Source organism: Danio aesculapii, chromosome 6 (genome assembly GCF_903798145.1).
Source record: "Danio aesculapii chromosome 6, fDanAes4.1, whole genome shotgun sequence".
Taxonomy (NCBI): domain Eukaryota; kingdom Metazoa; phylum Chordata; class Actinopteri; order Cypriniformes; family Danionidae; genus Danio; species Danio aesculapii.
Genome location: NC_079440.1, coordinates 39,543,915 through 39,558,347, shown reverse-complemented (window position 1 = coordinate 39,558,347; position 14,433 = coordinate 39,543,915). Strand labels below are relative to the sequence as shown.

At 36.8% G+C, this 14,433-nt stretch overlaps 1 protein-coding gene across 1 annotated transcript in view; it reads right to left on the bottom strand.

The window, feature by feature from the left end:
• The window catches only part of negr1 (neuronal growth regulator 1), a 231,929-nt gene that overhangs the window by 77,828 nt on the left and 139,668 nt on the right, over nucleotides 1-14,433 (bottom strand). The window contains exon 6 of the mRNA XM_056460143.1: nucleotides 12,841-12,989. Within this exon, the coding sequence (XP_056316118.1) occupies nucleotides 12,841-12,989 (149 nt within the window). The remainder of the gene's footprint in view (nucleotides 1-12,840; nucleotides 12,990-14,433) is intronic.

Below are 14,433 nucleotides of genomic sequence, written 5' to 3'. Positions count from 1 at the left end.
AAGGGGAAACAAATATAAAAATAGTCACAAAATCCTCTCATGGGCCATGATCTTTAGTTAATATTCAAATAATTTTTGGCATAAAAGTAAATCAATAGTTTTGTCTCTTGAATAATTAAGATTTTTGTCTATTTCCAGAAATATACACGTGCAACATTAGCAGGGCTCGACAATATAGACTGCCCAAAGGCCCGGGGCCAGCGTGCGAGATTCTTGGGACAGTAGACAGGATCGTTACTGGCCCAATCGAGCCAGTGCTGCCTTGTCGCTAAAGTTTAATTTGGCTGCGACTGTTTGTCAATTGCTTGCAAATTCAGTCTCGGAGTGCTTTCACATCTAGACGTTTATTTTGGAACCGGTCTCATTTGCCCAGTTAGCACGGTTTATTTGGCATATGTGAATCCCGCAATAGAGATCGGATCTGTGCCAAATCAATTGGTGCAAGATCACCTGAATGACAGTGTATTATGGCTGTGTAATACGGCTATATGAAGAGAAAAATATGAGTAGGGGATACATACTGGCAAATGTGTGTTTCTGTTGAAATATTACAGAGTGCTGTTTATCCCTTAGGAAAATTGACAGAAATTACCATCTGATAATTTTTCCATATTTTAATCTTATAATACTTTGTATTAGACCTTGTTTTGTTCATTTCTACACTGACAACTTGAAAGAAAGATCAACATTGATCTGCATCATGATCTGACTGCAGTCTTGGTTCATCTGTTCCGTTTATAATTTAAGGCTATAATGCGTAATTCTAACCAACATTTTTTAATAGATTAATTAATTCAATAGATTTTTACAAAAGTTGACAACTGAAATGAGGCTATGAGAAAATCTTACCTCTCGGATTTATATTTGGTGACGATGGGCCCTATCATACAAAACATGTTTCTATGACGTGTTGCTATTTTCAGACCATAAGTTTCCCGTTTTCCACCATGTTGTTTAAATAGCAAATCCATTTGCGCCGCTTTGTGGTCTAAATAAGAGGTGTGTTAAGGCGCATTGTTTGCGCGTTGCTATTTTGAGGAACTAAAATAGACAGCACAATAGACCAGCTGAGAGCACGTCTAAAGTCCAGCGCAGAGCGCGTTAGTTGTGCGCCTCACCTAAACATTGCTTAATACACACAGAATGTCCAGCAATACACAAATATCTTTACAAATGAAAAAGAATTAAAATAATAAAACATTACAAAAATTATTATTTTCTACATAAAAATAAAAACCACTGCCTTCATGCCTTCTTCATCTCGTGGGGCTTTTTCAGTTTATTCATGACAATTTGCTTTTGTATAATGTTATTATTAGTAGTAGTATTATTTATTATATGCATATTTTTATTTGTTTTATTAAAAATAAAGCTTAGATTTGCCCACCTGTCAGGTTTTGGACCATATGGGTCAGAGGATGTGTGTTTGGATATAACTTTCGAGCACACTTCGTTTTTATTGTTCATTTATTCATTTGCTGGAAATTAGAACTGAATTTAGAAATAGTTTTGAAACAAATCTTTGCGCTTAACAAACGAAATTAATTATGTAGGCTAATGAATGTCTGTGCGTACAACAAGTTTCCTTATCCACGAAAGAGAGTGAAAGAGAAAGTAAAGAATGAGGAGGTTCATTCTCTCGTTCTCGCGCTGCAGATGATCTGTTTAACTGTTTTCTCGCTAGTGAAGTGTTTAGTTTTTCCACTTAAAAAGTCTGCCATGTAAAGAGCAAATGCGCCATGGCGCGACACAACTGACTCTTAAAGGGAATGGGGGTAGAGACTTAGATTGGTTTATCCTCAAAACACACCCATAACTCAATAAGAAAATAAGCTCAACCCGGTTAGACCATGCACTGCGGCACAGAGCGGATTTTTCTCACCTTAAAATAGCTAAAGTGGATTCTGACGCACCCTTAATGCTTTTGAGCCCTGCAATTTGGACTTTGCGCCTAGATCGTTAAAATAGAGCCCAATGTCTTTGGGTTTCAATTTTTATTTTATTTTATTTTAGCTATTAACTTCTTTTTTTGGTGGGGCCAGTAAAAAATTTGTCAGGGCAAATAAAAATCTGAACCACTGGCCCAATCAGGCCAGCAGAAAAAAAATCCTTAGCGTTGAACTCTGAATAGGCTTTGTGGTCTAGGGTCACACACATATATGAATACACACTATATCAATACACGGACTCCATATCAATATATATATATTGCCATTATTTTATCTTATTATTTAGATGAACAATAAAATGAATTTTTTTACAGTGATGTTGGGTTATTTCTGTTAAGATGAGTCAATTCAGCAAGCAATAATTAGTCAAATATAGATGGCAGCATCATGGAAAGGTGCATTTAATATTCATGACAGGTTTTCATTAAAGTGTTGGACATTTTGACTACCTGACAAGCTCATTTTGCACTGCAGCGGTAAAATTGAGGTGAGATCAACTTTTCTGTTTAGTTAAAACAGACGTTTTCCTTTGGGGGCATAATTGTAAGCTGGTAACAAGGTCATACATTGCAGTATATTGCAGAATATCACAATTAAAAATAACAATGCACAAAAGCATCATTACAATATTATATCAAGGGGAATCAAGCATTTTTTTTACCCCCATCCAAATCAATATTACAATCATATTTAATAATATGTCACATAAAAAATTCGGAGACAGAATAATTCATGGTGTTTTGTGAACGCGCCCAGAATAACAATATTGTGCATATTTGCGCACATGACAGCCCTCATGTATGTGTAAAAATTTAAATATACTTTGAATTCTGTAGTTTGATACAACCTATTCTTCCAGAAAACCTGGTATTCACTTATCATGCTAATCATATGTCTATATGGCTGATTGCAATAGTGCTTTCCCTTTCATATAGAAGAACTAAACTATATTGATGCATATATCAGCCAATCAGATGCATAATCTATTGGCACTTAATGCAGCACTTAAATATATCAGCATAAATTGTGCACAGTCTATATGTGGCAGTTCTTTACAGTGCATGTAGAGGTGCTCGGGGGGAGGGGAGGCAACCTGATATATGATTGATGGGGAAATAAGAACAGGATCAGGAGGGCTGGCTGAACGGCAAGATGAATGCATGAGTTTCCCAGCCTGGAGAGAAACGATATTCATGAGAATAAATTGACATCATATCTTCTGTTCTAGTTCACCTTCCATTTCATCCCTTTTTTTATGCCTCCACCCTGTGACTCAGACGGGGGGTCACAGTATGGTAACCGCAACAACAACATCCGGCACAACTCAGTAAAGGAAAAGCAGGGCAAAAAAGAAAGATATATGAAAAGATGACACCGAGGTTGTGATTGATAGGCATGGCAAATGAACAAGGCTTCCATTAGCCGGTGCCTGCTCAAGATGTGGAGGTTTTATCAAGGCAGGCTGAGAGCTTCTCCGGGCTATGAGTGTTTCTAGTCTGTTTTAGTCATACTCCGATGACAGGTTGGAGGAGATTATTCGCAGAAGCCTACACTGTGCTATAAGCAAAAACGAGGGGGGGAAGAGAACTCGGATTACAGAGCAGACGAAATCTGTCAATTAAGGACAACAAAACCTTTGCTCCTCAGTGTTGTGCCTTACAGACAAGACAGCAAAATGGAGAAGAAAGATTTGCAGAAAAGCTCGGACAGGGGAAAAAAATAAAACATGGCAGGTATGGAAAACAGAAGTTTTACAATGTACCTTGATTAAGACAACTTGCGAAACACATTTACCTGGCACATACAAACCTGTTTATGTTACGCAAGGAAAAACAAGTGGAAAGCTGGGCTGTGCTAACACATTTACATTGCAGTACTTCTAGAAAATGCACTGCATTTAGTAATATGCCTAACATGAAAATCACACATTATACAAAGCTTTAAAATGAACGACTTGGAATCAAACAAAACAGTCATCAAAACCAAAGATGAGGTTTAGTTGTACACCAACATTATCCACAATGTATGTAGACCCACACGAATGAAAATTAAAGAATGCATTGGCACCATTTACATCTGGAGTTAGCATTCAAACAGGATTGCATTTACACTGTCTTTTAGTCTTAGTTCAGATTCAATCTTTCAACCAAACCACTGTCTAAATTGTTAAAATGATTGCTTTACTATTGACATGGTTTACATTGCTTATTTAAACCTGTGTTTGTTGTGCAGCAGAATGAATATACTGGGACAAATCTTTCACCAAATCACCTCAGCAAAATAGGCTTCATGAGACAAAGCCTTACACATGACTGCTATACATAGACTAAATTATTAGCCCTTCCAGTGAAATTTCTTCAAATTATTTCTTCGAACTATTCTTCAAATATTTCCAATATTTTTGCAATATTTAAGAGAATATTTAAGAGAGAAACAACATCTTCCCACAGCGTTTTATATTATATTGTTTTCGTTCACACTTTATTTTAAGGTACAATTCTCACTATTAACAAACCATTTACTTAGATTTTTAGCATAGTAAACTCATAATTTAATGCTTATTAATAGTTATTATATTAGTACTTGGGTTTAGGTATTTGATAGGATTAGGGAAGTAGAATAAGATCATACAACATATGCACTTTATCAGTAATACAAAACCAACATCCTAATAACAGGCAGGTCACAAGTCAGTAGTTTAAAGTAAGAATTTGTACTTAAAATAAAGTTGCCTATTCATCCAGCTAGTTACCTATTTTTTTCTGGTCTAAGTCCTATTTCTTTTAGTTTATCTGGAATAAAATGAAAATAAATAAAAATGCAAAAAAAAAAAAAAGAGGAAAAACTGTCAATGCCAACATTATTAATACCCCTATTAAATATTGTGTTGATAGGCAAAACACTGTTATCCACTGTTATCCAAGGACTTGTTTATATAATCAACCTAAGCCTTTAAAATCCCCTTTAAGCTGAATAATAGTAATAATTAATTAATACTATGAATTATTTTACTAGAAAATGAATAGTATGTAGTAAAATATTATGACAATGACCTGAAGACAAAAGAAAGTAGTTTTTTAAATTATTATGTTGAGAAATGTTAACATATACTCTCTGTTAAACAGCAAAAATGAAAAAAAAATTAAATAAAAAAATTAAATATTTATATAATTAATAAATATTTTTTGTCGTTGAATATCTGTTTACATTAATCTCTGTCCTTTAATTACTCTATTAAAATTAAATTGTTTTTTGAGATCTCAAATTTCCTTGCGAGTGCCGTTCACACCTGCTGTTCTCCCGTAAATCCACCAGAGGCCGCTGTTGACTGACTGCCTGACTGACTGACTGACTGACTAATGAACTGACCCACCCTCCTCCTTCCCTAAACCCAACCAACAGGGTTTTCAAAAGCACAGATTGACCCTGCCACCCACTTCTCTAAACCCAATCGACAGTTTTAAAAGGCAATCCAGAAAAAGAAAAGCCCTCACTTGATTTTACCACGTTTTCAGATTTTACCACATTCTCACCCTGTTATTTTCTGGTTTATTTTATTTTTTGGCTTTTGTTTTTGTCTTACCCACTTTCTGGAACCGTTCTTCACCAGACCTGAACCTAGTTGTCGTGGTCAACTCCTCTCTGAGTCTCAAGTCCGCCAACGTACATGGCGAGCTACTGGACAAACTGGTAACAATGGGAAAGCCGCCCATACGGAGGTAATCAGTCAGCTGGTAAGCACGAAAAGGAACGATGTCATACCGCCACCTGCCGTTCGTTTTAAAGATGAAACGCAGCCATATGTAATTTTGGCTATATAATTTGCGATCTCCAGAAATATATATATATAGGGCAACGTTTTCAGAATGAGCCTATGTTGAATTATTTTGATATTTAAAGGTACCATGCCAAATTACTTGCCAGAATGTTTGGACAATATATAAAATGTACACCTTAGTAGTGTAAGTGCATACAGGTACCTCTGCTTCATAATGCAGTATTAAAACACCGTGGGCAAACGCATGACCCCTGCATTGTGGTGGCTTAGAATTACAAGTGGAATCAGATACATGTGTTTAGTCACAGGTCAGATGTCCAGATATTGAAAATGTGTATGATTTAAAAGCACATTTGAAACAAAATCAGATTTACAATCTCAGCCTCAAATGTCAGGCCTAATAACTGGCCACAGATGTTATATAAAATTAGAAACACTTCAGGAGCTTCAAAGTCATCTAATAGGTTGAATTTCCGATAGATGTGTCGCATTCTTTACCAATCTGTCAGGAAACAAAGCTTTCATGACTCATATGGAAGAAGAAGACAATTAGCATGTATCATGATCAGCTAAACAACTCTAGGTTATCAAAATGATGTGTAGTTTACAACAACTCTTTCAAATACGTCCAACAGTTGATGGTCTTTTATTTTATGAGCAGTGGATACGGACATTTTCACACCCCTAAACACAAGACTTAACAAAGCAAACTATGATTACTGTTTTACATTCAGCTAATCTGCAAAAGAGTTCAGATCTTTTGCCGTGAATATGAAAGTCTGGTTACGCACGACTAACATTCAATTGGTTTGTAGATAAAATTAACTACATTTGTGCAGTACATCAGAGGTTGCACTAGTCAGAATTTTTTCCATCATTCACCAAATTTGTGAAACTAAATCAAAACGCTCACAGATTAAACAGAAAAAAAGCCATTTGGTCTATTGCGTTTGGCTGCTTTTGAAACATTCCCACAGTAAAGGATGCTAATAGGGATTAGGAGTGAAGAAAAGGGTGGAAAATAAAGTTTTAAAGCACCCACGCGAAAAACAGACCGGCAGAGAGACGAGAGAGAGCAAGGATTTGAGGAGAGAAATGAGAGATTTCAAGTGTAGTGCAGTGGAACAATTCATAGGATATTGTTCATTAAATTGGCCGACCAGATTGCAAGACCACAGTGTGAAACCGAATAATAAAAAATAGCACAAGACAAGAAGCCACGACACAGCAAAATCTATTGCCAAATAAGTTCTTGTCATATCAATGTTACATTAAAAATATCAAGCATCCATGTATTCAAACTAGTCATAGATGATCATTTTGAAATGTGGCTTCAGTAATCCAATGGCAATGTGGGTGCTTCCTGTGAGGTCAAATGCTATCAAATTGTGATCTGATCTCCAAAAATGTAGTTTAATGCCAGTTGCAAAAGGGGCCAAAAGTCTAATCAAACATGATGACAGTGAGTAATGGAGAAAGAGCCACGTAAATGTCAAGTCGCTCTAATTCATACCACATGTGCAACGCATCACCCCATTTTTCTCAATGCAGCATTAAAAAGACATCCATTCGCTAAACTGATTACCTTTGCCCAGTGCCTACAGATTTCATTTTCCCAAAAGAGCTTGTTAAGTGAACTGGTGTTGGCAGACAATGGCCAGGAAAGTTTTAAAAACTACACATTTGTTCACTGGAATAACAAAAAAAAATTAAACATATAATAATAATAATAATAATAGTATAGTATATATATATATATTATTGTTCTGTTGGCTTCATTGAACATGGACCGTCAGCATGCACTGGGGTGGTTTGCTGCCGAGTGTGATGTGGCTAGTATGAGAATCAGCACCTCCAAGTCCGAGGCCATGTTGCTCCACTGGAAAAAGATGGTTTGCCATCTCCAGGTTGGGGAAAAGTCCCTACCCCAGGGGGAGGAGTTCAAGTATCTTGGGGTTTTGTTCACAAGTGAGGGAAGGATGGAACGTGAGATTGACAGGCGGATTGGTGCAGTGGCAGCAGTAATGCGGTTGATGTACCGGTCCGTTGTGGTAAAGAAGGAGCTGAGCCGAAAGGCAAAGCTCTCGATTTACCGGTCAATCTACGTTCCTACACTCACCTAAGGTCATAAGCTTTAGGTCATGACCGAAAGGACAAGATCTCGGATGTAAGCAGCTGAAATAAGTTTCCTTTGCAGGATGGCAGGGCGCACCCTTTTAGATAAGGTGAGGAGTTCTGTCACCTGGGTGAAGCTCAGAGTAGAGCCACTGCTCCTCCACATCGAGAGAAGTCAGCTGAGGTGGCTCGGGCATCTGTTTCGGATGCCTCCTGGATGCCTATCTAGGGAGGTGTTCCAGGCATGTCCCACCGGGAGGAGGCCTCGGGGAAGACCCAGAACACACTGGAGACACTATGTCTCTCGGCTGGCCTAGGAACGCCTCGGGATCCCCCTGGAGGATCTGGAGGAAGTGTCTGGGGAGAGGGAAATCTGCGGTTTTCTCCCAAGACTGCTGCCCCTGCGACCCGGCCCCGGAAAAGCGGTTGAAAATGAATGAATGAATGAATGAATATAATATTATAATACACTGATGCTGAAACTCATGTATGTTTATCAATTTGCGCAATCATCGCTTGCAGCTGCATGCACTAAAACTCAGCATTCTGTGAGATTATTTCCATTATAGTCAATTACTAGTATGTACTAAACTCATCCTTCAGAGTTAATATCTTCTGCGCTAATGAATTCCCATTGAGATGTTGGGGGAAAACAAAGACTGCCTGAGAGTGTTGCTTTGACATGCATTTTTTATATCTACAGAAGAGAATCTCTCTCTGACTATTGCAAGCAAGGCCATTAGCTATATTGGGGTCATTTGGCAATTGGTAAGGCTTAAATAATGCAGTTTTAAACATGTGCTTCGATCTCAGAGTATATCTGACTGTAACATCATTAGCAGAGTGCATATCAATGCCAGCGTTTCATGAAAGTGCACTTTTTCTTAATGAAATTTTAATCTCTTAAGCATAATGTCAGTTAACGTTCTAATTCTGCTGTTAGGATTTACATTTAAACATGCGCTTTGTGTAAAGCATGAAACAATGAGGGGAAAAGTGATGGATTGAGATTTGTTTGCAAGCTCTCTGCGTAAAACTGGGCCAGTGTATATCCTGTCTGTTTTGAAGGTTCATTTTAGGGATAGTTCAGCCAAAAATGAACAACTGTGATTATTCATCACCAACTGTGTTTATCACCATGCTATTCCAGACTTTTTAAAGACATTTCACGGAATACAGCTCAATATATTTTGACAAATATTTAGAAGAATTTATAATTAGTATTATTCATTAGCAATGTACAGTGTTACAGAAATGTCCTAAGACCAGGGGTTTCCAAACATTTCAGCTCACGACCCCCCAAATATCAATGCCAGTGACTCGCTACCCCCAATATTCTCTGAGGTGGTTATAAATATAGAAACCTTGCATGCAACGGCGCACACACACACACACACACCAATCTGCTGCATCTGATGCTATTGCTGTCTTTAATATAATGTAATCACCCCAAGGGTCGTAATCAAATAAAAAAAAAATAAAAATTAAAAGCTCTTTTTTTATAACTACTTTTTTATTAATCTTCAGTAGGTTATGGATACAATATGGTAATTCTAATGGTTTATTTCAATTTATTCAATTTTTGTAAATCACCCAGCGACCTCCACTTTGGGAACCACTGCCTTAGACAAATAAAACTGCATCTGCAATATTTACTTGTTGAAGCAAGCTTTTGTCTGTATGTTTCAAGTATTACTCAAACTTTGGCTGTTCATTTATATAACAACATAATTTTAGAGGTCTGAAAATGCACACATGTGTGTCTGCCAACACACATTTAAAAATCCAACTACTGTCCTGGAGGCAATAATACAGAACTTTCAGTCATTTTTTGCAGGTCTGTGTAAACAGGGGTCATACTGACTATGTTGTTGTCTAAATGTAAAACTTTTTAAAATAAAAATCACAGGACTGATATGACTTAATGGTCAGAAGCAATAACCTAAAAACATCCTGTAAACACTTGGAAAATTGAAATACACCTGGAAAAACACTTTCCAAACAAACAAGCAAAGAAATCAATATTGGTAGCTATACAGATTTCCACAGATTTTTAACCCATTATTGAGTCTATTTATAACCAACCCAGGTTCATTCTGATTAAGTAGCCCTATATACATTTCTGGAGAGAGCAAAATACGTTCTAGGAGCTACGTTTTTTGCAGTTTTTGTTTTCGCAAATCTACCAGGGACCACTGTGTTTGCTTTTTCAGATCTAAAAATTTTCTCGCGAGTTCCATTTGAGCCTGCTGTTCTCACATAAATCCACCAGAGGCAGCTGTCGACTGACTGATTGACCAACCAATCGATCCCCCCACCTCCCTCTTCCCTAAACTCAACCAATAGTATTTTAAAAAGCACCGAATGACCTGTTCACTCTCTTCCCTAAATCCAACCGCAGTGTTTTGAAAAGCAATTCAGAAAAAAAGCCTGATTTTTAACACGTTTTCAGATTTTACCACATTCTCACCCTGTTATTTGCTTGTTTTTTTTTTTTTTTAACTTCTGTTTTTGTCTTACATGCTTTCTGGAACTGTTCTTTGTTGGATGCCTCGGTCAACTCTGCTCTGCGTCTCAAGTCCACCGACGTACGTGTTGAGCTACCGGACAAACTGGTAACAGCGGAAAAGCCGTCCACATAGAGGTAAGCAGTCAGCTGGTAAGTGAGAAAAGGAACGGCATCATACCGCCCCGTAGTGTTTGCTTTAAAGACGAAATGCAGCCATACGTAGCTCTGACTATATATTGCGCGATCTTCAGAAACATATGTAGGGCTACGTTTTCAGAATGAGGTTAAGTTGTTTATAACTTTGGTAAATAAATATTATGTCAGTTTTTTATATTGATTTCAGCCATTTTACATACTAATTTGCAAATGTGTATATGATTTATTTACAATACAATTTGTAAAGTAATAATTTATATATTTTCATAGATACAGCTCAAAAGTCATTATTTTTAAGTTTTTTAAGTCATCTTTTAAGTTTTTAGTTACTATACTCCCAAAATCATTTTCATTAAATCCGCAGATTATTATTATAATTTACTTTTTTTAAAATTATTATTATTTTTTCAAAATTCTGTGCAAAAATAGCAAAAACTATCCACAAATTCTGTCTGGCCCTATTGAAAACAATTTGTTGAAAAATATCAGCATACCATACAGTATATCATCCAATATCGCTCATCCCTTATTTTCCCAGCAGACACACAACATCATAAGACGTTATTAATATTAGGTTAGATTTAGGTCATATTGTCAGGTGACTAAAATTCAATGTCTAGCCAGCGCCTAAGGACAACATTATTTTGACGTCCAATAACGACGCCAAATTACGTTGATGTTTGGTTCATTTTAGGTTGTTTTGGAAAGTAACCAAAATACAACGTCTGATAGATGTCATTGTGGTAACGTCCACACAACGTCAAGGTGTAACATGATTAGATGTTGATATATGATTGATTTTAGGTTGGACATTGATGTCGGCCTGACATTGGGTTCTGACATCACCCTGATTTTAATTTCATTTTTAAACAAAATCCAACGTCCCCACGATGTTGGAGTATGCTGGGGTACAACGTCAATATGGCGTCATGTTGATGGCCTATGTCTGCAGAGCTTGTACATAAAAAGAAAGTCAAAAGATTAAGAATGTAATGTGTCTCATGTTCCACAGAAGAAAAAAAAACAACAAGAAATTAGTAAATGATAAGATGTTTTAATTGGAGTGAACTATCTCTTTAAGAACTGCTAATAAATGAGCAAAAAAAAAACAGGAAAAAGAAAAAAAATCCACCCTTTAGTCAAAACACAGAATTCTGACATTCAAGTTCCACCAAAAGATCTTAGCGAAATGGAATAATAGCCCTTACCCTCTTTTACTTTCACCTTGCTATAGAGGACCTTTAATGGGAGCTCATCTCCGCCATTAAAGAGCATTTCACTATGCTAAATACCCTTTGTAGACGCCAAAAGCACTCAATCACCTTGATGTTGGCAGACGTACAGTACAATAAATGACCCAGCCGGTTCCACAGGGAGGAAAGTAGTTAATTCTATGACTGTAGTGGTTGGCTGGGGGGATGCTGACTGTCTGGGATGAGGAGACAACAAAACAAATCTGTGGAAATAATCTAAGAAACACTTTTCGATCGATGCAAGGTCTAAAATATGAGGGCGGAAATCACACGCCGGACTAAAAATAGAGCGAAATGATAGGTTTCTTCATGCCGAGGAGAAAATCAAACACTGCTCTTTGATTAGTACTCCACACCTTGTCTCTGAGGTTGAGGTCCTCCATTAAATATTAATGTGTCCCTGAATCCACCTTTGCTTCATCAATACTTATTGACCAATATTATAACAGCAATTTAGTCCCAGGTAACGACGTCCAGCGCCTGCATTTGCAATCTCTACAGATGTAGAGACGTGGAGGAATTGCTTGCCATTTCTCATTAGGAGCACAGTAGGGTAGGTTTCCTTTTCATTAGCGATGAGGAAAATAAAAGGTGCCGAGCGACTCTGGTGGGAGGAGAAGATGCAGCTTTCTGGTCTATTCTGGGTTTCCTGCATCACAGTCTGTCGGTCTTCAACAGAACGTGAAAGATACTAGAATTTTCATCTCAGCTGGGCCTTTGATACGCTTCGTTTGAAAGCAGTGGATTCAACGTTTCCATCTGCCACTTTTAAGTCTATGACTATTTTATTTGCTGTTGATTTTTTTTTCATTTGTTTATCTTGTTAGCCCACTTACTTCTCTTATTGACTCAGCGACCACTGAATCAGAAAAACACTAAGCATTTCAAACAGACCGCTCAAAGAAATTCCATCTCATTTTAAGCTTCACAGAAAACTTCAGACTTCAAAATATGATCTGCATCATCTCCTATTTCCTCAGTAACGTATGGGCGAAACTGTTGTTTTCTTGCAGCATTTGTGAAAGAGCAACTAGCAGCACAACTGGAGTTGTCCATGGGAGAGTAATGCTTGTTACTTACGATTCAGAGGCACACTGGCGTTGGCTGTTCCCAACCTGTTGACAGCCACACAGGTGTAGTTGCCATAGCGGTCCTGTGTCATATTCTTCACTGTGAGAACCGATCTGGAGCTGAGGTTATTGATGACGATTCCTTGGCCCATGTTGATCCTGAAAATCAAACCATAAACTGACATGACTTGTCAGGCAAGGAGAGGTGCTGTTGTGTGACATCCTCAGAAGACATCCATTAAAATATATATGTGACCCACTCTTTGAAACCCCAGCTAAAGTTGAATAATCACGATAGTCAAAGTCAACATGCAATTTCTGTTACTGTACATGATAGATATCAAGGTTTTGCAATATATAGTACTATACTTACATTTATAACACGATAAATACTGAAATTAACTATTTTATCAACATTGCGTCTTATTTATTTGTGCAAAAAACACACAAAGCAGAGGTTTGCTACCTAAACATTGATTTCAATAGTCTCTGGGTTTACTTTCAGTACAGAAACACCTTCCGATTGTCATATGAATATGTTAATACATTTTAGACCGCAAACAGATTAATGTAATGATTTAACATATCTCCACAATCGCGACTGTCAGATCAGTTCCTGGAACAACAGAAGAACTGCAACTTTATCCTGTTCCTGCGTTCTGTTTAGATTTTTACGCAGCATTATAATTTATTTCGTTTTAAAGTTCAATGTGTTAAGGTAATCTGCTTATTTTAAGTTCATTTTATGACTGATACACCATGACATAATTAGGTGAGCAGTTATGAAGCGCGAGGAACAGATAGCGGATTGTTTAACAGCTATTGTAGTATACATATCAGTGAAACTGGCCCAAATTTGACACAGAGTTCCTTAGTGGATTATTTTTGGAGGATGACAAGACAGACTCATTCTTGCATGAAACTGGAGAGGAATTTTTAGGGAAAGTTGTCTCATACGTTTTTTGTTTTTTTTGCTAAATATGTAGTGAATATGATCATCTGTGTATACAGCCAGTGTAATGCTAACACATAAAAAATACTATAGTAATTGATATATATTTTTAAAAATACAGTGTTTTAAACCCATATAGGCCTACTGAATGTATTTAGTACACATAAATGCTACAGCATACTGTACCTATCATGAACTATCATGTCATAATTATCTTATAAGCCCGAAAGAGGTTGATGTTTTATATTTACATGTTACATATTTATCAATAGTACATTTATATATTTATTAACATTTTCTATTGATATTTGGTTTTACAAATAACCTGCTGTAGCAGGCATAATGTTTTTTATGATTTATGGACTATCATATCATAAAAATTAGACCTGTTTTACAAAAGTTTAAAAAGAATTTTCCCATAAATGTATCACATATAGTATCACTAAAAAATGACAGAATCTCAGCTTTAATTTAGCAAACGGCACATAATTATGGTTCAGCTTTTCTTTAAATTTGAAATTTCTCAAAAAGAAGATATTCTAAGTCTGAAATGAACTCCGGGTGCTCCGTTTCCCCCACAAGTCCAAAGACATGTGGTATAGGTGAATTAGGTATGCTAAAATTTACCGTAGTGTATGTGTGTGAGTGAGT